We start from the raw sequence: 25,984 nt of genomic DNA, 5'->3' as shown, positions 1-25,984 counted from the left end.
ACTTGCTTTGCCTTAGCCAAGCTCAAGTAGTTAGGATAGTTTGTGCTTTACTAAAGTGGAGCTTCAACCGGGGCACCTGCTATGTTTAGATTTGTTTGTGCTGTGAAATGAGCACCAGGGCCAGTATGGAACCTCGTTTAATCTAAGAAGAGTCCCCAGTTTTGCCAAAAACGTCAATCTAACTGGAATACTTTCTACTGGATAATTAGTAAGTGCTGCCTCTTTGGGTAAATGTCTAGTGCATATTCTAACTATAGCGGCGTAAAGGAACACAAGATAGTGTCTCCAGTGATTTTCTGTGCATGACATTTCGACAATGTGACCGTTCCTTGCATGGTCTTCAACCACAAATGTGACAACATGAATCCTCTTATACACCCACTCACACACCATACAGCCAGTCTGACACCAACTCGCACATGGATATACACAGTTACACAGCCACTCACATAACATGTTAGAAGTAGTAATACTCATTAGTAGTAGTAGTAGTAGTAGTAGTAGTGGGCGGTGAGTGAGCAGTGGCAGGGCTCACAGCTGCTTTTAGCGCAGATACTGTGTTTTTAACTGTGGTCACGTAGTGCTTTTATTACGGACTGTGCTGCACAGCATATTTTAAAATTGCTTTTTTGTTTAATTAGCGGCTGCACTTTTAGCTGTGTTTCCGCTGGAGTCAAGTCCTTAGTGGGCTGAGGCTGAGGCTTTGTTAATTCCCCCCGGATTCCCCGACTCACCGGAAGCAGTGGGGTGATTGTCTTGTCGTCCCTCCTCCACGCCTCGGTCCGACAGGGTGGCTAGCACCGTTGAGCGGAGGGCGTGGAGGTGAGAGACAGTCACTTCCGCTTCCGCCTGCGAGTGACCGGTTAGCGGTCTAGTTGCTGTGAGGCAGACGGGCTGAGGGCTTCAAAAGGAGGATGTCAATTCGGAAGCGCAGCGGACGAGCGCAGCGGGCGCGCCGAAGTGTCGCCAAAGTCGAGCCCGTCTGCGGCCGATCGCGGGCTAGGGCGACAATCCCAGGCCGTAAGATCTGTTGGGCTAGGGATCAACTTATTGGCTTCCGTCCTCACACGGCATCTCTGTGCATGCATGGCATGTCGAGTGACGAGAGGGAATGTCCACATTGTGGTTTCCGTTACACCACCCTGTTGCGGGATACTGAGGAGCAAGTACTTTCCTGCGGTCTCCTTAACGTAAGGTCACTACGTAAACACAGACTTGATGTCTTTGAGCTGATTACAGATAAAAAGTTTGACCTACTGTTTCTTACGGAAACATGGCTAGACCAGTTTTCCGACTCGGACATTATCGAGGCCACGCCGGAGAACTACTCGTGGGTGAGGCAGGATAGGCCAGAGGGGGTGGGAGGGGGGATTGCTGTTATTTTCAGGAAAACACTGGGCTGTTGCCTAGAGCGTATGTTGATCGCGGAGAGTGAGGCGGGAGTTTTCACGATTCAAATCAACGGGGGCACGTCGATCAAGGGATGTCTGGTATATCGACCACCAGGGGCGTGTACAAAGTTCAGGGAGAGCCTGCTAGAAAATCTTATGGAGGCTACCCTACGTAGGGATAAATTCCTCCTATTGGGAGACCTGAACTTGCATTTAAACTGCCCAGAGGCTATAGGGGTCAAGGATTTCTGTCGGGATATGCTAGCTCTTCAATTGGAATTGAAGCTCTCAGGCCCCACGCACCGACAGGGACACCTCTTGGACCCGGTTTATGCGAACTGGGGAGGTGTGGAGGTGTCGGGAATAGAGCCTATCCCTTGGACAGACCACTCTTTGGTAGCTTTCTCCATACACAGCTTAAAAACCACCAAATCCAGTCAGGCACCCCCTAATTATCTTAGGAGGAAGTGGGCTACATTCTCGGTGGAGGATTTTAATCTAGCCTTAAGTAGGGAGGGCCAGCCTGGTGGCGAAGACATAGAAACGGCGGTCTCTAACCTTAATCAGCGCATTACTGAAGCGCTTGACCAGACAGCCCCACTCTGCCGCACCTCCGCATGTGCCCGGAAAGAACGCTCAGCCCCATGGTTTAGTGGCGAGCTGAGGCAAACAAAGGCGGAATGTAGGCGAGCTGAAAGAGTCTGGAGGGTGTCTTATGACAATCAGGCTAGGGAACTGTTCTTGGAAAAAAGGCACCTTCATCATAGGCTGATTAAAAAGTCTAAGGCAGCCTACTATGCAGGACAAATCTTGGGGGCGGAAAACTCGGCCAAAGAACTCTTCGGTATCTACAAGTCTCTGACTACTGTAAATTCATCTACAGATCCGGAGAGTTGCTCAACGGAGTTGTGTGACCGTATTGCCGAATATTTCTCTACTAAAGTCGAGAAGATCTACTCGACCTTCCCGAATCTGCCGACAGGGGTTGACTTTGAGGCAGCATTGGTGGACATAGAGATGGCAGGGCACCTTACAAACTTCCGCACCCCCTCTTCTGAGGATCTAGTAGTGGTGTGTCGCTCTGTTAAATCAGGGTCCCCGTGGGACCCGGTGTCACCCAAACGCTTGGCGGACAGCCTGAAGTACTGGAGCCTTATATGAGGCATGTCCTGGACACCTCCTTTGGATCGGGAAAGTTGCCTGAGGGGTGGAAACAGGCGGTGGTGCTCCCGCTCCGGAAGAAACCCCACATAGGATTCGAGGTATTAGAAAATCTGAGGCCCATCTCACTCCTGCCTTTTCTGTCCAAAGTGGCGGAAAAGGTGGTTAATACCCAAATTATGAAGCATGTGGAAGAGACGGGATTGCTCCACGCGACGCAGTTTGGCTTTAGGCCACGCCACTCTACCGAGTCCGCCCTCCTTATGGCTACGGAACATCTGAGAGAGGGTGTGGATGCAGGCCAAACTATGGCTCTGATCCTGTTGGACCTCAGCGCGGCGTTCGACACTGTAGCACATAACATCTTGCTACAGTGTCTGAACAGAGGCGGCATTTCTGGCACCGCGCTGAGATGGATCCAGGACTTCCTCAAGGGGAGAAGCTTCCGAGTAAGGCAAGGAGACTGCTATTCCAAGGGGGTTCCCCTGGGCCAAGGCGTGCCTCAGGGCTCGTCATTGAGCCCGACCCTCTTTAATATGTATGTCGCGCCTGTTGCTTCGATTGTGGAGAGCCATGGTCTCCAATTGGTTTCGTACGCCGACGATACGCAGCTGGTGATCTCCCTATCGCACGCGCCCTGTCTTGCTGCCGATGGCTTCCGGTCGTGCATGAAAGAGCTTGCCGAGTGGATGGCTATCAACTGCTTGAAGCTTAATGGCGGCAAGACAGAGGTGCTGGTGGTGGGGAGAGCCCAGTCCGCTTGGTCGTCGGCATGGTGGCCACCCTGTCTAGGACCAACTCCAACCCCTTGCCAAGAAGCACGAAATCTGGGGGTTTGGTTTGATGCGGGCCTTACTTTTGGCCCCCAGATCAACCGGGTGGTTGGAGTTTGTTTCGGGATTTTGAAGAAACTGAGAAAAGTCCTGGACTTACTCCCGATCGGTGCCCGTCAAAACCCTGGTTCATGCTCTGGTGACAGCTAGGTCGGACTACGGGAACCTGTTGTACCTGGGGGCTCCAGAAAAAAGCATGGCACGCCTGCAAGTGCTGCAGAATGCGGCAGCACGTCTGATTCTCAGGCTGCCCAGAAGGGCGCCTTCTAAGGCGGCCCTCCAGAAGTTACACTGGCTCCCTGTGAGGAGAAGAGTGGAATACAAAGCCCTCTGCACCTGTCACCGAATTTTGAATGGTAGGGCACCCGACCCACTGAATAAACTGATTGAAGTGTATCAACCTGCACGAGCACTCAGATCCGCAGGGGGCGGTCTTCTGAGGATCCCCAGAGTTAAGAGAGCCCGCATGGGAGGTAGGTCCTTTAGATGCCTAGCGGCAAATAATTGGAATAAACTACCAGCGGACCTGCGCCTGGAACCGGAGGAAACGAGGTTCCGAGCGAAACTAAAAACATTCCTTTATACCAAATAACTGTCTGCTCAGTTTTTGTGTTCCCTGCACGCTGCCTCTCCCACTTTTTAGCGCGTGGACACGCCGGTGTGCGTAACGCAGCGCTTTATAAATGTCCCTAATAATAATAATAATAATAGTACACCTAGTATATTAATTTAACGTTTGTAGTTGCTTAGTATATATGTTTAACAATCATAACTCTTAGAAAATACTTGCACTCACTGGATCAGGGATATCATCAGCGACGTCAGTGACCCTGTAATGTGAGGTCATAAGCAGTGCATTGCAAGGCCATACGTTATAGTTAGCCCAGGTAACTATGGCTGCTGAATTTCACTGGTTTTGTACGAGTGAAATTTGAGCCCAAATATAACGTCCCTGTAACCTTTCTTCTTTTCAGTGAATGTGAACATATAGGTCAGTCTGAGTCATCCTTTTAAGGGATTAAAAAGTACTGGAAAGCGCAGCACTGATGTGCAGGTACTGGTTCCATTACACCCTTTTAAAAGAGCACCCGACCCTCTTTCTTCAAAAGGTGAAGGTGGCTTCAACTCATTACGTAACAGCAAAGTGGTGGGGAGGGGTGTGAAATTTGAGTCTGCAACGTTTTTGCTCACAGTGGAGTACCAATCGGTATCAGCTATTGCTTTCCCACCAACATAGAAGTTACTCTGCCTTCCCTGGGCCGGTGTTAGATAATCGAATGGAGCAATGAGAGGGGAAGGGCGGGGACTTCAGCATGTCCTTAAGCTCGGGTAAATTGTGTGCAGCATGCATATTTAGTTTTGAACAAAGTCTTGACTAGAAAGTTGTCCTTACGTTCCTGTGTATGTAATTTTACGTGGCAATGCTGTGCTGCCCTCTGAATTAATGCACAGTATGCAGGAATGGAGTCTGATTGGACAGGGCACTGCTCCCCCTCCCCTGTACTGAATCAGTGAAGTGGAGAGGAGCGGAGGGGGTAAAGGAGGGTGTAGGACCAGTATTGACATCTCAGACGCTTTTGGGGTTTAAGGAGTAGGAGCTGGAAGCCCTAGCTTCACTTAAAAAGCGAGGAGTCTCTTCCCTGGGAATGCAGTAGAGCCATGACGCTAGTTATTCAACGAGAATTGTGCCCTTTCCTGGGTGGATTAAGATGATGTTCTGTTTTTTATCCAGAACATCGGTCAGCTTTTCAAAGATGGAACACTCCAAGTTGTCCTATCTCAGTATCGAGGGTCATTTTGACATTTACCTCGGTACTAGCTGTCTAGCGGTCCCACGCATCTTCAGCTACAAAAAAAAGATGTTTTTCAGCAGTTTGATGCCTGCACTGGGGTGATTTTGATGCAATGTGGCTTTTCGGTGCCATGGGGGACAATGCAGTGTGCTGAACTCTGAAGCCCCTTGGTGGAGCCTTCAGGGGCACAAACTCAGTCCATCAAGCTAAAGGGGGTCACAGCTGGAGGTGCTGAACCCAAAAACGTATGCAGTTTCCGGCTCAGCTCTGGGCCCAATGCTCGAATCCCACTGGAATGGTACTCTGTCTCAGCTGCTGGGCATTTGGGGGCTTGAAACTGACTTACAGGCGCAACTTGAGTATGCAGCGTTACTTTGGTCTTGGGCCCCACGGTGGAATTTAGCTGCACCGCTGCTCAAAGAATTCGATCTCCTCTTCAACATTGGATTTGCCGGAAAAGCGTGCCTTTGGATCTTTCCGTGCCTGGTGCGGTGGTATGCTGGAGGTGGTATGCTGGAGGGGCCTCCTTCTTCCTCCTGGGTGCCTGTCATGTCTTCAGCGCTGAAAATGTTGAGCATCTTTTACGACACTTGCCTCTGCATCTTGTAGTGTGGTGTACTTCCCTTCTCTTCCACTGATGCCAGAGCGATTTCATAAAGCAGAGATGAGACAGGCATCGCAGGATAACTTTGTGCGCGTTGAGGAGAGGCATACTTTGTATGCATAGGATAGAGGAAAGATTCCTGCAGAGTGCGCACCTGGAGTTCTCTTATGCACATAGGAGAGATAATATTAAACAGGAAGGCCACCTTCCAGGATAGGAACTGAAAGGGGCACAACTGCAGAGCGTCCAATAGAGGTCCGGGACTACATTGAGATGCCACAGAGGATTTGGTGACACTCGCTGAGGAATTGTAAAGGGATTGCAACAAACAGGGGCAGCTGTGTACCCCAACCCTGGGGCCAATAAACAATATGAAAGCAACAATGGTTCAGGGAATGATTAAAAAGAAAAGCAATAACACATAATGATCCATCAAATGAAGGATAATTGTTGCTTTCAAATGGGATTATAAAGTAACACGTGCTTGTAGGATGCACCTGCAGCAAAGGGTAAACAGATATAAGCAAGGTCTGCTTTTCTCCAAATGCACAACAATATCTCGCGCCATCGCCATGCACAGTGTTATCTGTGATGTCACATTTCACATGTAATTAGGGATGTTATAAATGCAGTCATTGACCATGTCAAGAGTATTGTAATACAAGCAGTGCACACAAGTGGCAAGTTAGTTACTTTAGGGCCCAAGCTATAGCTCCTTTAGATAACGAATTTTTGAATTCCAGTGATTTTGTTTGCTTAAAATAGTATGCTTTAATTGACATTTCCAAATGTCTAACATCCCCATAACCTTTGTTTATTTAAATCAAATGTTAATGTTTCATTCAAATTTTAATGTGTTTAATGTAATGTTAAGTCATCATTGCAATTTCTAACCAGGGCTACACTTTAACCTTTGTTTTTTTCCAGTGAATCTCAATGTTTTTAAAAAAATGTATAGTAGGATGTTCATTACATTTTTGCGTAGCTAATAATAGCCACAAAACTTTCCAAAAACGTGCTCCATTTGCATAGTTTGTGTATGGAAGGTTTCAAGGTAAACTGTCGGGGGGGGGGGACAAAAAAGGGGGTCCCAAAATACAAAATTAAGGTTATAAAATATTTGTATATCTACATGGTTGGGTCTGCGAGGGGCTCGGAGAGTCTTGCCGGAGTGCCAGTTTAAACATAGAGCGTTCTGATTGGCCCATGGAGCTTTTTTCCCCTTGGGCAGTCGCACTCTGACTGCTGCCAGCAACAAGAGAAATGTGGCCGGCAGCTATTACAGGACTCAGAAACTTAGCTCCCTGTCCTCCAGAAAAAAAAGAAAAAGGGAAGCAGGGCGGGAATACCTTGCTCCCCAGAGGGATTCAGCCCCCTCCCTCACCAGGACCAAAAAGGTATATAAAAAAAAAGTCACGGGCAGGAAAGCCTGTTTGTACCCATCTAGTGGGAGCATTTGCAGATATCCCACCAAACAGGAGCAAATACAAAATTTGCTCCCAGTGGGCGGGATCTTTAAAAATGCTCCTGCCGGCTGGGAGCAAACTTGAGATCTGTTGCGGGCAGGGAAACAGACCAACAGATGTGTGCTTGGTGCGTGCTTCGGGTATATTTAAACAAATAAAAAATCCAGGGTATGGCTCTTCAAGGTCTATGAACACTCAGGTAGGAGGGGTCAGAGCCAACTATAACTTGCGCCCCTGTGATGCACTGTGTGGTGTGTGAATATGTGCTTTGAGAAGCCTCAGAACTAACACCACACAAAACAACTGGTTGGATGGGAAGTGGCTCAAACCAGCAAATAAACTTCAATTTGTGCATGAACGAGTCGTAAACTGGCAGTTCTCTGTGAAGCCCATGCCATCTACGGATATGCCATTTTGTTATGGTTGATGAAAACAACATCACTAACTTCTTTTCTAGTGTAACAAATGTTTAAACTATTAAAATGTAATTTATGAGCTCTATTGTTTGCACATCTCTAGACTACGGAGGTCATACAGAAACATGTTTCTTCCTTTACTCTATTGAGAACTCAAACTATGTTTTTTGGCAATTTTTGGTATAACCCCTTGTTAATATATGTTTGAATGCTGAAGATACGATGCAAATTATTACAAATGATTTCATGTTGATCAATACTTTGTAGAGTAGTTCCTATAGTCCCAAAAGGCTCTGCGCATTGGAATAATATCTTCAGTAGTGTAGACGTAGGACTGAGGTTAACTAGGTCTCTACTGACTATATTAGACTTAAGTTTTTTGCCAGCTAGCTCAGAGTTCACTAGAAACTTTCTCGAATACGCGAGGAGTTTAACCTCCCTGGATAGACAAGAAGCGATTTAGTTTCTGACAACCATAAAACATGACAACTTTGCTCTCCCTGAATAAGAGTGTATCTCTAGAGTCGTGTGAAAACAAAAGACCGCTATTTCACTCAGTCAATAAGTGCGTACTTAGTTTCACCAGATTGCAGAGAAAAAGAGAGACGGGCGTTTTGAATAAAAGGGGGTATTTATTGAGCAGTCTTTCCTCATACAAGAGAAATGAATTGCTACAATTGCAATACTTATAGTAAAGTAAAGTGCATACAGTAAAAGCAGGAGTATGAAATAATACTGTAAAAGCATGGATATGGTTTCTTAGCCATATGATACTTTAAAATGGATAAAATAGATATATACATATATACATGGACTAATCGTACTCAACTGGTGCTTCTAACAACGCCTACCCCGGTGTACCTGACCTAAGCCTAATACGTGGGAAGGAGTAAGTAGCAGTTTAAGTTAAGTTTGTTTTGCCAAGAATCTGACTCAAGAATTCTCTGTAAGGGTTTAGTCAGTTCAGTACCTGGGTATTAGAAGGCAGGAGGGCTGGTATCTCTCTCTCAGGACTCTATATCCCAGTCACCCGCAAGGGTAAGCTGGAAACGCCGGAGGCTGGATTTCTCGGCAAGAGAAAAGACAGCGTCTTTCTCAGCGAGTCAAAAGGGAGGGGCAGCGTCCGTGGGCTCTTGCATCAGCTGGGCTCTTCGGAATTAGATAGCTGCTCTGCTCCAGGATTACCACAGTGTGTTTGCTTAAGGCAGCGTTGGTATATTTATACCTGAAAGGTGCTGGGCTTGACGTAAGGATGGACATAAGACGTCAATAAAGATGTCACTAAGAACTGGTCGTTCTTACAGTGCTTTATAGGAGTTCTTGGACGAAATCAAAACAAAGGCAGCGGGGATTTCCCAGGTTGCTGGAGGCTTGGATTTGTTTAAGAACTCGGTGTGCTTTCTAGGGGGCTGGGGGAATAGGCTTGCTTAATGTGACAGCATGCGCTATGACTGAATTATGAAAAGGGTTTCTATGCCGTTGTAGGGATATTATTTATGTATAACCAGACAAAGGCAAAGAATAGGAATATTGATTCAGGTACCTAGATAAACACTACACCCACTCCACGAATTCATGTCCATAATTACTAAACTAAGCAATAGTAAACATATCTAACGGAGCATGTGTATACCGATCCACCCCAAAATACATTTTTTGCATCTGAAATGGCATATGCGAAATACACGAAAAATGAGTATAGGTACAGTATTTCAAGCAGAGTAATCATTCATAAAATAGGATGCATATATATCAGCGGATTGATTTAGCGAAAATTACACATGAAATGGCTCTTAATACAGAAAAGAAAAGTGCGAGACCACTTCATCACATATGAATACAGTTATTTGTAAATATGCTAGAGACTGAGGTAATATATAGTCTCTAGAGTTCCTAAAAATAGAAGCTCTGTTCTCTAAGAATAGTTCTACTTTAAGCAGAGGATGAGTGCCCCAAAAAAAAAAAAAAAAAAAAAAAAAAAAAAAAAAGAAAATATTTTGGAATCGGGGAAAAAAATAATTTCGTTTTTCAGGGGAAGAAGTCAAAACAGTTCCAAATATTTCCAAAAGCTTTTGTTTTCAAAGCTGAAGGCCAAATTCAGAGTTCAGGGAACGCTGAGTGCTCGTTTGCTTATAAGTTATTCTTTTTGTTCAGGGGAGAACAGCATTTCAGACAGTCTTTCAAAAAAGCAGTTTACCGCTTCAGGTGAAAGTTCGACCAAGTTGGAAAATGCCGCAACTGTGCAGTCGTGAGAATGATTGCTATCATCGATGTACTGATCCGCATTGCTCACAGAAGGTCGTACCTGGTTGATGCTGCTCTCATTTTGTACTGCAATACCCTTTAATCGCAGTGGTGAAGTTTCCACGAATGCCGTCATCAGGATGGGTAACCGCTGGGGACAACACGATGCATGAGCCGTTACTGGACTTAGCAAAGTATCTATATCCGTTGGTACTTCTGATTGTAGTGTAAGACAGACGTCTAACACGCATTCTTCTTCGCACAGCATACATCTTAACACAGGTAAGATACAATTCTGCCAGTTGGGTCTGAATGAAAGAAACCAGGTCATATTCAGATCTCTTAGCCGGGCTAATCCAAGGACTTTAGTTATGCGGTCCCGATAGCGTATAGCTAGGATCGTTTTTCCATTGTTGCTGGAGTCTTGTCTGTGTTTTGGCTTGCCATAACGAAGCAGGAGAATCAAAAATAAAATGCCTGCTACGAGTCCCAACAGGAGTGGAAGGCAGCCAAAGACCGAATGGACAAAATTAGGAAAAATGCCCAGGACTGCTTTGAAGGGTGTTAACAGTCCCGAAAAAATTGTCTTGAATACACTTGGGACACCATTCGTATCAGAAATGTTTAAGATTTGGTTTAGCATTTCTGCGAAATGCAAGGGGCAATTTGTTGATAAAAGTGCATGAATCTCAGTTGTTGTCCTTGCGACTTGGAGATCATACGTTTCTTTTGATGACGTCAAGGGCACAGGCGTCTGTAGAAGAACAGACTTCATTCTGCTCAAAGTATCAATTCGAATAGAAGAGATTTTCAAACTGGGCCAAATGTTTCCCTCCCTGTCTGGAGTGTCGTTTGGATACAATACTTGCATACAACAAGTGACCATGGACGAAACGCTTACTAGATAAGCTTTCCCTGGCACCAAGCCACAACATCTGTGGTCCACTATTAGAATGTAGCTCCCGTTCGAAAGCCGTCTAAAGAATGGCTCTATTCGAGTTGCAGGTGTGCCAAGCTGGTGACATGAAAGGTTATTTGAAGTCCCCTCACAGGCCCCATGTAAATTTATACCCTGACACAGAAGTATACCACTTAGTGATTTTTCACAATTATTACCACTTAGAAATACATTCTGTCCTTTTTCACTATAACGTGTGTGTGTAAGGTAATTTCCATGATGACTTAATGTATCCTTTACCCAACCTTTCATACTGGCCTGCCTGTATATACTTTTGGCAGTATCGAAATTGGAAAGTTGCTATCGGAATAGTTATGATTCCGTGTATAATCCATTCAATGACAGGTCGTTCTGACATTGTCAATGGTAATCTCTCAAGTTTTTCAATGCTCAGAATTGTATATTCTGCTCCTTTTTGTGCCAAGCTGATTTGTGTATCAGTAAGGTTAAAGATAGAGAATAATGACGTTGTGTTGATTAAACGCCAAGGCACGTAGCCTGAACGCAGATTTTGTAACGTCCAGCCAAGCTGTACAATAGAACGCAATTGGGACTGACCATGTTGTAACATTAGTAAGTCCTGCTCTATTATATCGATTGCAGATGATACAATACTGTCCAGTGAATATATTCTGGAAGAGAATATATTCTGGAAGACAAAGTCATTAACCCATTGTCCACAACAGAAAGTGATTTTTCCAAATTAATACGGTCAATTTCCCGTATTTTCTTTGCTGTTTCAATTTGAGTTTCTTTCCAAGCTTCGTTATAAGCTGCATATATAGAGGCCGCTATGAAACGTTTTTGACGCAGTTTGTGTGGTCCCATAATGAAATCACGCAAGTCAGCTCCTTCCTTAAGTAAAGTTAAGTGTTGCTTAATTTCTGCCAGTGTGGATGTATGTAGCCATTCGAGGCAGAGTTTTCCTACACTGTATGTTGTTACTATCCCTGGATGTTGTCTCTGGGAGTATCTAGGGTCTGGCCTGGTCAATTTGAACCCCTGTATTTTGTTCAGGAATCTATCTTGACAGTTATTTGTGTCTGTGGGCCAGATCAACCATTTTTTCCCAATCAGGATGTGTTCTGTTTTGGTTTAAAATATGGGATACGTCCATCTCAACCTTTGTAGTGCTATTACTGTCAGGTGTTGGCTTTGGAATAGACGGTTTGTTTAAGTCTTTAATTTTGGCTAGGCCAAGACAGGTTGTTTGTTGAATTGTGTCATTCAAAAATATCATTTGTTCTGGGATCATGCAGGCTCTGAATAATGATTCTATACCTTGGACTTGCCAATCTTTGGTACCCCAGATGGTTTTCGTTTCAATTTTATTTTTCCAAAAATCAAAACCAAATGTATTCATTTTTTCAAAAAATGTTTCTGAATAAATTAATTTTGTATTTGTCAGCATGGTTTTCATTCCTGTCTTATTTAACAGTTTGAAATAAAACATTTCTGCTTCACTTGTGTTAAACCCTGAAAGTATGGGAATTTATCATAAAATGTTTTAGAACTGCCTTTTGGTGGAGTTGCACAATGTTCCCATTGATTAAAATTAAAAACATTTCTAGGTTGAGCAGATTTATGCAAATAATGGTTAGCATAGTGGTTGTAGCAGTACATCTGTTCATAATTTGATGAACCTTGTAAATAATCATGTTCTGTAAATTTTGCTGACATAACTAAGTCTGACATCATATCATTAATACTTTCAAAGTCCCAATCATCAGAGAATGTGCTCGGTTTTACAAAGTCACTTAATGAAACCTTAAATTGATGAGGATACTTCAAGAGCTCGACCGGGCCAAATATGTCGTAATCTGTTTTGTCCCATGCTACCCCACCGGGTATCGGATTGGCTGTGAAGTTTACTGAAGAAAGTTCTCTTTTCTCGATGTGTGAAGACTTGTGTGGCTTTAGGACCAGGTTGATATTCTGGCTTGCTGTGTCCATTGTAATATATTTTCCCTCAATGAAGTGTCCCAAGCATAGCACCATGATGAGCCAAAGCAGGAGGAAAAGTACACCTAGCACCACCCAAAATTCAATCCATGGGGAAATCAGATAGGTTTCTTGTAGTTGATGAAAGAGTTCTTTAGCTTTGTCTTTAAAAGTTTTTGTTGTGGTTGGCTGTTCCTCAGGTTCGCTCCTCAGAAAAGTCATTGAAATTGATGAAGCAGCCTGATGCAGTTCTGTCAATTGTTGGAATTGCTTCTGGATTTTTCTTTGTTTCATTAGCATAGTCTGTGACTACATTGTTGTAGACAGGTGTTTCTTGATGAATTGTTGCAATTTGGGTTTTAAGAGGCATAAGTTCCATGGCTTTGTTGCATAGTCCTTGTTTATTCACTGTAGGTTTATCAAATGTGATTAGTCTCTCAGTTTGAACCTCTTGATTTGTAGCAAACTTTGGTGTTCTGCTATTTCTTGGGAGTCCACTTGGCCTACTACTTATTATTGGCCACATGATTGTGGTTTAACCAGGTCGATGGGTACAACTCGGTTCTCCTTTTTACCAGCAAGGGGCGGTAGTACAACTGATCTTGTTCAGTTGACAGCTAAGACAGGTACTGCTTTTCTGTAAGAAGGCCCAAATTCCCTTTTCACCGCGATCTTCTCTCTGACCAGATCCCCAATCTTTGGAATCCAGACAGGCCTTGCTGGGACAGGTGGTTTCTCTTCAGTGGCTGTTGGCTGTTGTTTCAACTCTATGTTGCTCAGGTCTTTTCTTGTTTCATTTAAATCCGGTAAAATAGCCAAACGATCTTTGATATCAAAGCATTTTCCTTCTACCACTGAAGTATGACTATCTAGGTCCTGGATATGCATTCTAGTCCCGAACAATAGTTCGTACGGACTGAAACCTTTTAGAGAATTTCTTGGCAGATTGTTAAGACTACGTTGGACACTTGTTAAATGTTTGACCCACCCAACCCCCGAACCTAATACCTTTGCCGTTATAGATTGCTTTATGTCTCGGTTTTTTCTTTCCACCATCCCATTTCCCTCAGGAAGGAAGTGATAAGATTACCGCAATGCAATGCCCATGCTGGTCATGGCCTCCTTATAAGCTCGAGAGCTGAAAGGCAGGACCCTGGTTAGAAAGTAGCTAGCCAATTGCGTATGTGCTGATATAGACTCGCAAATCTTTTTATAACAGTTCTGGCGTCAGCCGAGAGCTGGGGTCTACGTTTTAAGTGAAACTAGTCTTAAATATATTAAATGAGACGCATTTTTCCTGGGTATTTCGTATTGATATTCTTGTGATATCTAAAAGAAGGGCAATGGTAATTCTCCGGGCAGTTCGCCACTGCGATCTCTGTTGCAGTTTTGACAGTAAAATACAAATTTGTAGTTTTGCAGGCTCATTCCCGGCCACCAGTATATTGATTGTAATTCTCTTAGGGATTTCAAGATCCCTCGATGCCCTAGACCTTCCCCCATGTATGCGTCTGCTATTAATAAGTTTCTCCTGTTCGTGTTTGGAAGTACTCTATCCCCCACTCCAGGGATTTGAGCAAAAGGAACTGAGTTTGCATCGATTATGTATGTATAATTGAGTGGATAGTTGACGGGTAGCGCTGCACAGTCGCCTTTTGATGACGTTTTTACTGCCAGCATGGTTTCCCCGTCTATGTATTTTTCCGAACGCTTCTTTGTAGCTACGGAAGCCGGTTTAGTTGCTTCCGCTGTGGCTGTCTCAGCCAATGAATTCCCTGTAACGTGAACGCCATCACGTTCATGACTCAATGAATGTATCACATGAGTCTTTGGTAGTTCTTTCTGTAAAAGAACTACTTGTTCCCAAAGCGATTTTTGCTTTATTGTGGCACCTGTGTCATCTTTGTAACCGTTTTGAACCCATTTCTGCAAGTCTTTATTGTATGATTTGACGCAGTAATATGAATCGCACACTATTAGTGTTGGGAATTCGCGATCGGCATTATCTAGCGCCATTTTTAAAGCTATTACTTCAGTTTGTTGTTCTGAATTGTTCTCTACAGAGTGTGATATTGTTACCAGAGGTCCCAATTTACCTCCGCGCCACACGTATTTAATAATCTCGCATGTGGCGTTATAGGCTTGTTTTCCCCAAACTGAGGGTTGTGCATATCCGTCTGTATATATTACACAGGCGTACTGTCGTATGGGCAGAATGTCGATTGGCAGAGGATATTCTTTCATATTCTAGATTTTTTAATCTTTTCAAGTCTGGACCAAAATAGTATTTCACTTTGTCTGTAGCAAGAGAATTTTCCCATTGTATCCATTTTGGATTTAATGCCACGGTAGTTAAATTACATGGGCTTGTTAATGCCTCAAAGGCTGATTCTGCTGTTATAACAGTAATCCGTCTGCCTTCGGCTTGGTCTCTTTCTTTTGCTACAGCTGTTTAAACCGCATGTACAATGTTTTCCGCAATACTGAATGTTTTTTCAGCTTGTGTGTACAAATGTGATTTGTATGCTATTGGTACCGTTTCTCCCTCATTAGAGGTTAGGTATGTGAATCCGCATCTTCCTGGGATGACTTGGATTACAAGGTTGCGTGTGTTATCGCGTGTTTGCAATTTTGTTTTAGCTAACATGTCTGTTTGCAATGATCTCAAAATTTCTGTGTGTTTTTGAGTCCAATTGATTGGTTTAAAATCTGGTTTTATTAGTTCGTAGAGAGGTTTAACCCTCTCTGCATAATTTAGAATGTAAGTTCTTCCGAAATTCAGGAAACCTAGAATTGATTGTAAGTTTTTCAGCGTTCTTGGTGCTTGGATTACAGCACATTTCTCTAAGAAATTGTCTGCCAGGCTTTTACCTTCACTTGATAATTCATATCCTAAAAACAGGACAGTTAGATGGGCAATTCGTGACTTTTTTAAGTTGAATTTGTAACCCTCTGCTGCGAACCCAAGTATTATGGTGTTAACTCTTTGCAAGTGAGTATCCAAGTCATCATCTGTTAGATAGATGTCATCGACATATGATAATGCCTCATCATCATACATTTGTAGTAACTCTGTTACTCTTGCTGAGAATAATCCTGGGCTGTTCTTGAACCCCTGTGGGAGTCGACAGAATGTTTTCTGCGAGCCCATTATTGAGAAAGCGGTCAAATACCTGCTTTCAGGTGCTATGTTTTGACAAAAGAATCCATTAGAGATGTCTAATGTTGTTTTGTATTTTTTGCGCACAATGTTATTCATTAGTGCTGCACTGTGTGAGTTTTGTACTGCAAATGTTTTGCAGCATGAGTTAAGGTGTCTGTAGTCCAAAACTAGACGATATGAATCGTCTGGCTTGGAGACAGGAAACAAAGGATTGTTCATTTATGAGGTGCATGTTTCAATCACCCCCTGGTATTCAAGTTGATGTAAGATCTCCCTGACCTGTTTTTTAGCTTCTTGCTTAATTGGGTAATGCCTCTGTGCAGTTGGTTGACATTTTAACTGGATTTTGTGAGGAGGAGAGTCCTCATCCCATCCGACATGGTTTTTATATAATGCAGGAGCTTGGGCTACTGCCCACTTTCTTGCAAGTGTATATTTTTATGAATTGGAATGTGATTTGAGAAGGCAGGCATAATCATTTCTTCGCCATGAGGGCACTCCCTGACAAACTCTGGTGGCCAGTCTTTTTCAGCTAAAAGGATGTCATAGCCTTTGGATAGGTTATCCCAAAATAGACCCCTTATTTTCCTAGTCTTATCTCCCTCTATACGTAATGTTATTTCATATATTTTATGAGGTTTGCTAACTCTGGTATCTGCAGTTTCCACCTGAATGTATTCATTCGTGTCCACTGTCTCCAGATGATTCATCAGGATCTTGCGAGCTATGCTCACTTCTGCTGCGCTGTCTAGCATTGTCTGAGCCCACTCTCCGTTTTTCAGCTGTGTCCTAAGGATCCTCGGCATGTTTGATTACTTTAATACTGGCTACCTTCTTTTTTGGAAATTGTAATTTTTTACTTTGATGAGCAGGTTCCTTGTCTTTGGACTTGACGTGCTCTTCCCTGTGTTCTGACCGTCCTCTTCTTTCCGATTTCTGCGAGGAAGTCGGAAAAGATAGAGAGGGACGTGTATCAATATCTTGATATCTATCAGGTTTCTTTAGATTATCCCTATTTCTAAGGTTGTATCTTTTTTCAGAGGGCTCCCTCTGGTGAGACTTGTGCCCTTGGTCCGGAGATCTTTCTCTCCGCTGAGGAGACCTTCCTCTGGACTGGAATCTTTTTTCTTTAGGAGTGGATTGTTTATTTCCATCCCAGCTCTTTTTTGGAGTATTTAGATTATTTTTAATAAATATTTTTTCAGGATTTTCAGTTAGTTGGGGTTTTACTGGTTTCCCACCCAAACTCTCTTTTCCTAGCTCTTCATAGGATTTTTCTATGATTCTGGCAAGTTCAAATGGCTGTTCCGCTATATCTGTTTCTTTCAATTTCTGGCGGATCGCCACAGATGCTGCTTCTCCTTTTATGTTTGATAATAATAAAGCTGAGACCTGCTTGAAGTCTTTCAGTAGTTTCATACCCAGAGTTAAAGCAGGTTCTGGACCGTATTCATTTTGAATCTGTCTTAGCACATCGGGTATTACCGCCATGGACGGAATACCATGTGTTTTTGTGTAAATGGAAGCAAAGACTGTGCCCCAAGTGTCACAGTCCTCCACATGTGGTGCGATCCCCATTGGAAGACAGATAGTCAGAATTCTGTGTTTCTCAACAGGGGTAGTATTCGGAAATACTGCCTCTATTTGAGTTATTTTTTTGTGCTAACCAGAATGGAATTTGTTTCCGTTTTATGGGTACTTTACCCAGACATGACTGTATGTTCTGTGGTGTAATTTTATTTGTGTTCCCCTGATGAAGGGTCAGCTGTGGAATGTTAATAGCTGGTTAAACTGTTGAAGTCCGCATTACATATTGGACTAATTGTCTATGTATTTTAATTAGTTGTTTTAGCTGTGCTAAAAGTTCTGGTATTGGCATTTTTTCGATGTCTGGATGTGGTGTGTAGCTGGCTAGAACCGGCCACGTTGCTCCTGGTCTACCTAGTGGACCGAGCCTGGTGATGTGATTATTATGTTTTAGGGCGCCTTTAAACCAGAGCAGGTGCTCTTGGTATTTTAATGGGATTTCCACCTCCTCGAAAGGAGTGTAGTCATCCGGAGGTTCCTCTATTTTGTAATAGTGGAATTCATGTGTGACAGCGTTTGCTGCAGGAAAGTTTATCCATGAATAGAATACCTCTGTCTGCCGACATTCATGTGCCTCAATTACGAATATGACTGTACCACCGCTCGATGTCAGTCGATTTTCTATAAGTTTAAGAGTTCTGGTTTTTCTTATGTTGACCGGGATGAGTATTGCATCCGGGTCGGTCTGCAGGAGACTATTGTCATCCTCTAGGAGTCGAGCTGCTATTCTAGCTGTCTCCCTTTCTTCTTCACTTTCCCCCAGGTTACTGGCAGAAAGGTTTTTGTTTGCAGATCAAGTTTCAAGGAAACAAAGATTAGGTGCACAATATTTTGGAACACTGTATCCTTCAATGTTGAATAAACCAAAAACTATACATAGAAATCTCTTCCTACTAAGTTTCGGCGGATTTTTAACCTTTGACCCACTCCAGACGTCTTTTGGAGTATTTACGGGAGAAAGGGTCTGTGTGAAAAAGTACGACTGAGTTACTCTAACGTCTTGCGTTAGATTTATCGCCTTACCAAACGTTGGGCGCCATGTAGTTCCTATAGTCCCAATAGGCTCTGCGCATTGGAATAATATCTTCAGTAGTGTAGACGTAGGACTGAGGTTAACTAGGTCTCTACTGACTATATTAGACTTAAGTTTTTTGCCAGCTAGCTCAGAGTTCACTAGAAACTTTCTCGAATAAGCGAGGAGGAGTTTAACCTCCCTGGATAGACAAGAAGGGATTTAGTTTCTGACAACCATAAAACATGACAACTTTGCTCTCCCTGAATAAGAGTGTATCTCTAGAGTCGTGTGAAAACAAAAGACAGCTATTTCACTCAGTCAATAAGTGCGTACTTAGTTTCACCAGATTGCAGAGAAAAAGAGAGACGGGCGTTTTCAATAAAAGGGGTTATTTATTGAGCAGTCTCTTTCCTCATACAAGAGAAATGAATTGCTACAACTGCAATACTTATAGTAAAGTAAAGTGCATACAGTAAAAGCAGGAGTATGAAATAATACTGTAAAAGCATGGATATGGTTTCTTAGCCATATGATACTTTAAAATGGATAAAATAGATATATACATATATACATGGACTAATCGTACTCAACTGGTGCTTCTAACAACGCCTACCCCGGTGTACCTGACCCAAGCCTAATACATGGGAAGGAGTAAGTAAGTAGCAGTTTAAGTTAAGTTTGTTTTGCCAAGAATCTGACTCAAGAATTCTCTGTAAGGGTTTAGTCAGTTCAGTACCTGGGTATTAGAAGGCAGGAGGGCTGGTATATCTCTCTCAGGACTCGATATCCCAGTCAAACGCAAAGGCAAGCTGGAAACGTCGGAGGCTGGATTTCTCGGCAAGATAAAAGACAGCGTCTTTCTCAGCGCATCAAAAAGGGAGGGGCAGCGTCCGTGGGCTCTCGCATCCGCTGGGCTCTTCGGAAGTAGATAGCTGCTCTGCTCCAGGATTACCACCGTGTGTTTGCTTGAGGCAGCGTTGGTATATTTATACCTGAAAGGTGCCGGGCTTGACGTAAGGATGGACATAAGACGTCAATAAAGAGGTCACTAAGAACTGGTCGGATTTGTTTAAGAACTCGGTGTGCTTTCTAGGGGGCTGGGGGAATAGGCTTGCTTAATGTGACAGCATGCGCTATGACTGAATTATGAAAAGGGTTTCTATGCCGTTGTAGGGATATTATTGATTTATAACCAGACAAAGGCAAAGAATAGGAATATTGATTCAGGTACCTAGATAAACACACTACAACTTTGTAGCATTTCTCGGAACACCAAAGCAGCCACCCATCACACATTCTCATAATCCTTTACGTCTTTGCTATATGTGATAGTTCATCCTTTCTCATTTCCCTCCCCAAATTCCTTAATCATCATTAGCTATTCCTTTAACAAGAGATCATCTTATCGCCATGACTGGTCCTTTTAAGTTACCTTGGACTCCATGTCATTCTTGCCCATTTCGCTACCAGCCATTGTCCTTCAAGGCTCAAATCTAGATCCAATCTTTGTTTCGGTTTAGATCAATTTCATTTGTGATATCTCCACCAATGGTTTCTCATACTATCTATGTATGCTGATGTCACATTTCTCTAATGCCCAATCTTATTTTCGCTCTGTGACAGGTCCACCAACCATTTCTCATACCATCTATGTGCAGATGTGACTAAATATTTCTCTCCTTACCAATCTTCTCACCACTTCTACATAGATGTGAAACAATCTATGAACAAAAATGAGATTGATTCACTTCTATGCATCACTAAATGGCATCATGGGTACTTCTGCTGATTTTTTTTTTAAGTCAGTTCTTCTACTTTATTATACCTGCCATTATGCCATTCAATCACCACCACACCGTTCTCTTACCATTTCCTAAGAGCTTCCCTCTGGACATCCCAACATTCATACCCTCTGCCAGAAATACAAGTGTTTGTTTCAACTCATCTATGAGGTTGAAATCCTTCATCTCTACACCAACGCAGATTATTTAATACCAAGTACTGAAAATCTGACTTTTCATCCCCTTCAAAACAGCCAAAGCACAAATTAATTTTGGAGCTTTCAGCACATTGGATCATTGTAAAAATCTACTTATGGGCCTTCGTAGCCACTCCCCCACCCCAAGAAAAAAGTGACAAACTTTGATGTGAGAACACTTAATTTCCCCAAACCCAATACCTTGTCGTCTTTGCCAACATGCTAGCTGGCTTTGCCAAAAAGAGAACGTTATACAAGATACTAACAATCGTCTTTAAAACTAGTCACGACTTCCCTTTGAAGAAAAGAAAAAAAAAATGTGGTCTAATTTGGATGCTTACATCTCCAACTTATCCTCCCTGTATGTGCCAGCCAAGCCCCGTCCCCTCCCACACCTCCCTCTCCAGCACTCCTTCACCACCCCCAAGCCCCTCCTATTTCTTCCATTTTCCTCCGCCTCTTGCTTTCTTTGTGCTGTCTCTCTTGCCCTTCACTTCACCTTCTCATTTCCCCCTTACATCTCAATACTACCCTGGGGTTTTACAAAAGATCGGCAATACACCTTAGCCGCATATCATCTCTTTCGCCTCTCCAACATATAAGACACAGGATACTATGCTCAAATACCATTGATCTTTTCAGATGTATCACATTACATCATTCCAAATATATTACTTCAAAGTATTTGATGATGTTCTCACCTCAACCCTCAGACCCCATTATGCGACTGTTTCCATCTGCTCTGTACTAGGTCTATATTTCTTGTCTTATAAAATCTTCAATAACAATAATTTGAAATTACATTTTGTTTTTTTGTAACACTACTCAGGACTACATTGCTTCAAAAATTACTTTCTATAACCCTACACAGATCTAATGATCTACCAAACAAAATCTTCTGTCCAAACCACATACTGCTCCATTGAGATTCTGGATGATTTAACTACTTGGCTCGAGCCACTGGAACTATCTTCCTCCCATCATCAAGTTCATCTATTCCATTCAGGAATTCTAACCTGCTCTAAAAAAAGGTACTCCTGCACTGAAAAGCAAAAGCTATTTGTGACCTCACATATACAGTAATTATGTGGTTTGAGTTATTTTGCATTTATCTGCATTGACATCTGTTCTTGAAGATTTTAGCTGTTCTGGGGGTTGTGAAAATCGGTCTGTGCATATGCTGCTCTAATCATAAACAGGGTGTACTTCTTCCACTAAGTATTGTAACTCTACAAATCCATGCAAGATGCTGTGTACCTCTGTAGTTCTTGGGTAAAACATTACTGTTTGAAATCTATGGTGCTAAACAAATAATTGTTTACTAAACAGAGGGATCACTGTGTGTGGGTTTTTTTGTTGTAGAAATGTTGATGACTTGCACTGTGCATCATGCTGAAACTAGCATAGAATTAAGGCTCCCCATTTTCAGTTTATACCGATTAGTACAGATAAAGGGAGAGTTGGTCTTTTCTTTTTCGGTCTGTATTTATTTTGAAATATGGATAAAACATAGATTAGGTTGGATTTTCTGTGATTCTAAATGGACTTAGTCATGACTGCCAAGCCAACAGCTGTTTGGATTAACAAGTAAGGGGGTCAAAAACAAACACATTTTAGTAATGAGGCTTAAACAGCAGTATATATGCACATGGTTGATACTAAAATGTATGTTTACATATAAGTATTGATTTAACATCTGTGGTAATTCACATCATTGAAACCGGTCAAGTAGGAGTGTACACCTATCGGTTAAATAAATGTGGCAATATGCTAGTTTCTACTTCATTTTGTCACAAAACCCCAAATAAATATAGATAAATAAAGGCAGAAAAGTCAAACAATAAATACTATAAAACTGGGAGCCCTACATATATTATATTTTCTATTAAAATAGGGCACATTTTAATATTTCAAAATGATTGCATGGTTGCTGATAACCTACTGTGTCTAATAACTATTATGGTCCACGAATCTGGACCAGTTTGTAAGTTAACAAGTTTAAGAACATTTACTGAAGTGCACAACTACATGGGTAAGCCAACCACCTATAAAAGGTTAACTTTATTAGATCACAAATTCTATTCCTTCCCACAAAAGAAGAGCAGAGCTATTTAAAAATAAAATGGACATGTCTACAACACTTACATGGCTATTCCCACAAATCCTTTCAGTGGCACGACCCCCCAGATGACTCCCAAAATAATTGCGATAATCTGTCGGATCCAGTAGATCACGTCTAAAAACTCATCCTGGGGAAAAAGGAAAACGAAAGAGTGATGAGTCACGCAACAAGAAAACATGCACTAGACAATGGAAACGTGGTGGTGAAATCCATCCCTCTTACACCCTTGACTTTTAAATGGTTTGGTAGATATGTGGTTATATTATAAGGAATTAAAGATTATTCAAAATTAATACTTTGTTAAAGCTGCAAATTAATTCAACTAGCTAAAGGACGTCAATGCACTGTTCTCTGCATAGAAACAGGGGTATTGCGGAGGTTGGTAGCATACTGGCAATGCATAACTGTGAAGAAGCATACAAAAGAGCCCACTCTACAGCTCAACAACCTCAAAAAACACTGCATAACAGACAAGAAACAAAACCAGAAATGGACGCGGTAATAGGAAAAATGCCCATTATTGACCATATTTCAACAAGTTTCATAATCACCATTATTGAAAAATGAAGCATTTTGGTGACATTGCATCACAGGATTGTTAGAATAGGATCGGCAGGGCAATCAGGCTTATCCTATATTGATACATTATTTTGATAACTGCAGAACAATAAAGGATGTGAGTGAGAGGATTGTAAGAGGGAGAGAAAAAGTGATTGGTTGAGATGCAGAGTATAATTTCAAATGGGTGAAGAGGTTAACATTTGAGTAACGCAGACTGAGTTTGTCTTGAGGTCTTTAATCAAATGATCATGTCAGGCCAACGAGCGACAACAATTACAGTAGTGCATAGGAAAATGAAAGTGGATCATGACAAATCATTGTTTTACACAAATATCTGAACGGCAGAATTCAGGCTAGGAAGGAATAGGATGAAAAATTGATCCATGAAGGTTGTCCGTTAAAGATAAAAACCTTTTAACAGAATGCATCTCTACATTTGCAACCACATCAAACCTCAAAGATCACCACTGACTTCCAGTAGATGCAAGGAACAAGAGTAAGGTACTCTCCACTGTCCATGAAGTGAAATGGGGCAAAGGACCAGAATACTTGCAAAAATCAAAACCATTTACACACATAAAGAACATTCATTCAACAAATGTTGATTTGATCAACTATGGGTCTTTCAAAGTCAGACACGCTAAGATAAATCCTAAAAAATAAAGAGCTCAGATTGTGGAATGCCATAAAACCCAAGCAGAGATCAGAATCATATGTAGCTCAATCAACTCTTATCAATTAAGCTTCTACAAACTGCTTTCCACTAAACTCAGACAGACACTGGGATTTGGGACTGAAGAATATAGGCCAAGGTGTACACACCCCACGAGTCAGGTCCTCATCAAAGCAGTATTATCGGTAATCTTTAGCACTATGAAGTAACAGAAAAACAAGTACTGCACAAAAAGTACAATCATACCGAACCAGTTTGACTGAGCAATGGCAGCATTAAGTGGTTTGTGTTACCTATAGTGAGGTTCGCACACCGCTGTCATAACAGACCCATACTGTGAAGGTTTGTCTGCGTTCTTCCAAAGAAAAAGTATTGCTTTGGAGCCAAGCATAAGTACCAAAATAAAAATGGAGTAGAACATCTTTTATTAGGTATAACATGTAGTTGTTAGTTATGTGCCCATGCTGCATTTACAGGATTTTCATCTTAAGATATGGTAACAAGTTAAATCCTATTATCATTCTACCAGAAGGACAACACGTAAAACTTACCTGACATTCCTAGCTGCAAGTCTCTTTTTCCATTTTACAATTCCAATGCTAACCACAATCTGAAAGACCACCTTTGAACAATAGGTATGGCTTAGAGGGAATTGGTAGGATAAGGAGAAATCTTGCTTGCGCTATTAGTGAGGATGTTTTTGAGGCAAATGAAGATACACAGAACATAACCCACTCTGGTTCCAGAGGTTTAGGAGGACAGATTTTAGGTATTATGTCCAACTATGTTAAGGTTGAGCCTAGGCAACGCGCACACGCTGTTTCTCAAAATGCGGTTTCTCCTCCGTGGGCTGTTGCCATGCCTTTAGATTTCCATTCTTTATTTTGCGTGCAGTTCTGAAATGCAGGCTTTTCATTGGTGCATTGGTTGTATTTGTCCTGCCTTTGTGTGCTTGGTTCCCTTTCCATTGGGCTGGCCCTCTTACATTTACTCCTCCCCTCTATGTCTATTTGGTAGTTGTGGTGCACTAATTGTTTCTTCTGTTTGCACTGTGGCTTGGGAAGGGTCTCCACTGTAAATCATGTCACGCAGCCACCCAGCGATCTTGTTATGTCATGTACAGTAATGTTTTCACTTTTATTTTTCCCCTATGTCTTTTTATCCATGTAGCAGCAGTTATTTCCACACAGCAAACAGGAAGCTGCCATTTAGGTATTTGGGATAGTTTTGGCTCACACTTTCTTTCTTCTCGTCAAGCACAGTGTGCTGGCCCCTTCTCCCGGTCTCGGCTCCGCAAACCTATTCGAGGAATTTGCATCCCACCCAAGCCCCGCCTCCTCCAGCTCGCTGCTTCAGGTAAACAACCCTCCGCTCTATTTACAATCAATAGAATGGCTGCAAATTGTTGTAATAGAGGTTAGTGTTTCGCAGGAATGCAGGCAAGTTCCACTCAATATCCTGAGCCTTGAAAACAGCACATTCTGGCCCCTCCTCCAGGTCTGGGCTCTGCAGCCTAGTTGTGACATTGATGTCCACCAAAGCCCTGCCTTCCCAATCCCTCCCGCTGGCTGCTTCCAGTTTGATACTCCTTGTTCGCTTTCACCGTTTTAGTTCAGCCATAAGTGGTACTGGAATAGTACAGTTTTTAGGCTTTTAGTGTGATTCTTGAATGCCCTGCTTCACTCAAGTCAGCTTTAGGTCATCAGCTCGAAAGTACCAAAACATGGAGAGAGGTACGAGCCACAGCCAGCAAGTCACCCGTTGCTGTGAGCATGTTCAGAGTTTTTATGTCCGTTTTACATCTTTAATGAGCAATCAATGTAAAGGTTGCTGTGGAACAGCCTTAAATACAAATTGTTGATATTTTTATGAGCAGTGTCTCTTTAAAATGGTTCAAGATCATGGGGATGCGCAGAGAGACGCACAAGCAAAAATGCTGCTCTTCAGTGGCTTTTTGGAACAACATCAGATCTTAGTCATGTCTTGATTGATAGGCCAGCTTGTGTACCCAAACTCACCATCCACCGGCATCAATGTTATTAACAATAGCCTGAGTCATCAAATATACCTTATGTTGG

General features: G+C 42.5%; 1 protein-coding gene across 1 annotated transcript in view; it reads right to left on the bottom strand.

Annotated features, from left to right (window-relative positions):
* Positions 1–25,984, bottom strand: part of RAB5IF (RAB5 interacting factor) — a 63,350-nt gene that overhangs the window by 23,028 nt on the left and 14,338 nt on the right. The window contains exon 2 of the mRNA XM_078652163.1: positions 22,696–22,799. Coding sequence (XP_078508289.1) covers positions 22,696–22,799 — 104 coding nt within the window. The remainder of the gene's footprint in view (positions 1–22,695; positions 22,800–25,984) is intronic.

This window comes from Lissotriton helveticus, chromosome 7 (assembly GCF_964261635.1).
Source record: "Lissotriton helveticus chromosome 7, aLisHel1.1, whole genome shotgun sequence".
NCBI lineage: Eukaryota > Metazoa > Chordata > Amphibia > Caudata > Salamandridae > Lissotriton > Lissotriton helveticus.
This window is presented reverse-complemented; position numbering and strand designations above follow the sequence as displayed.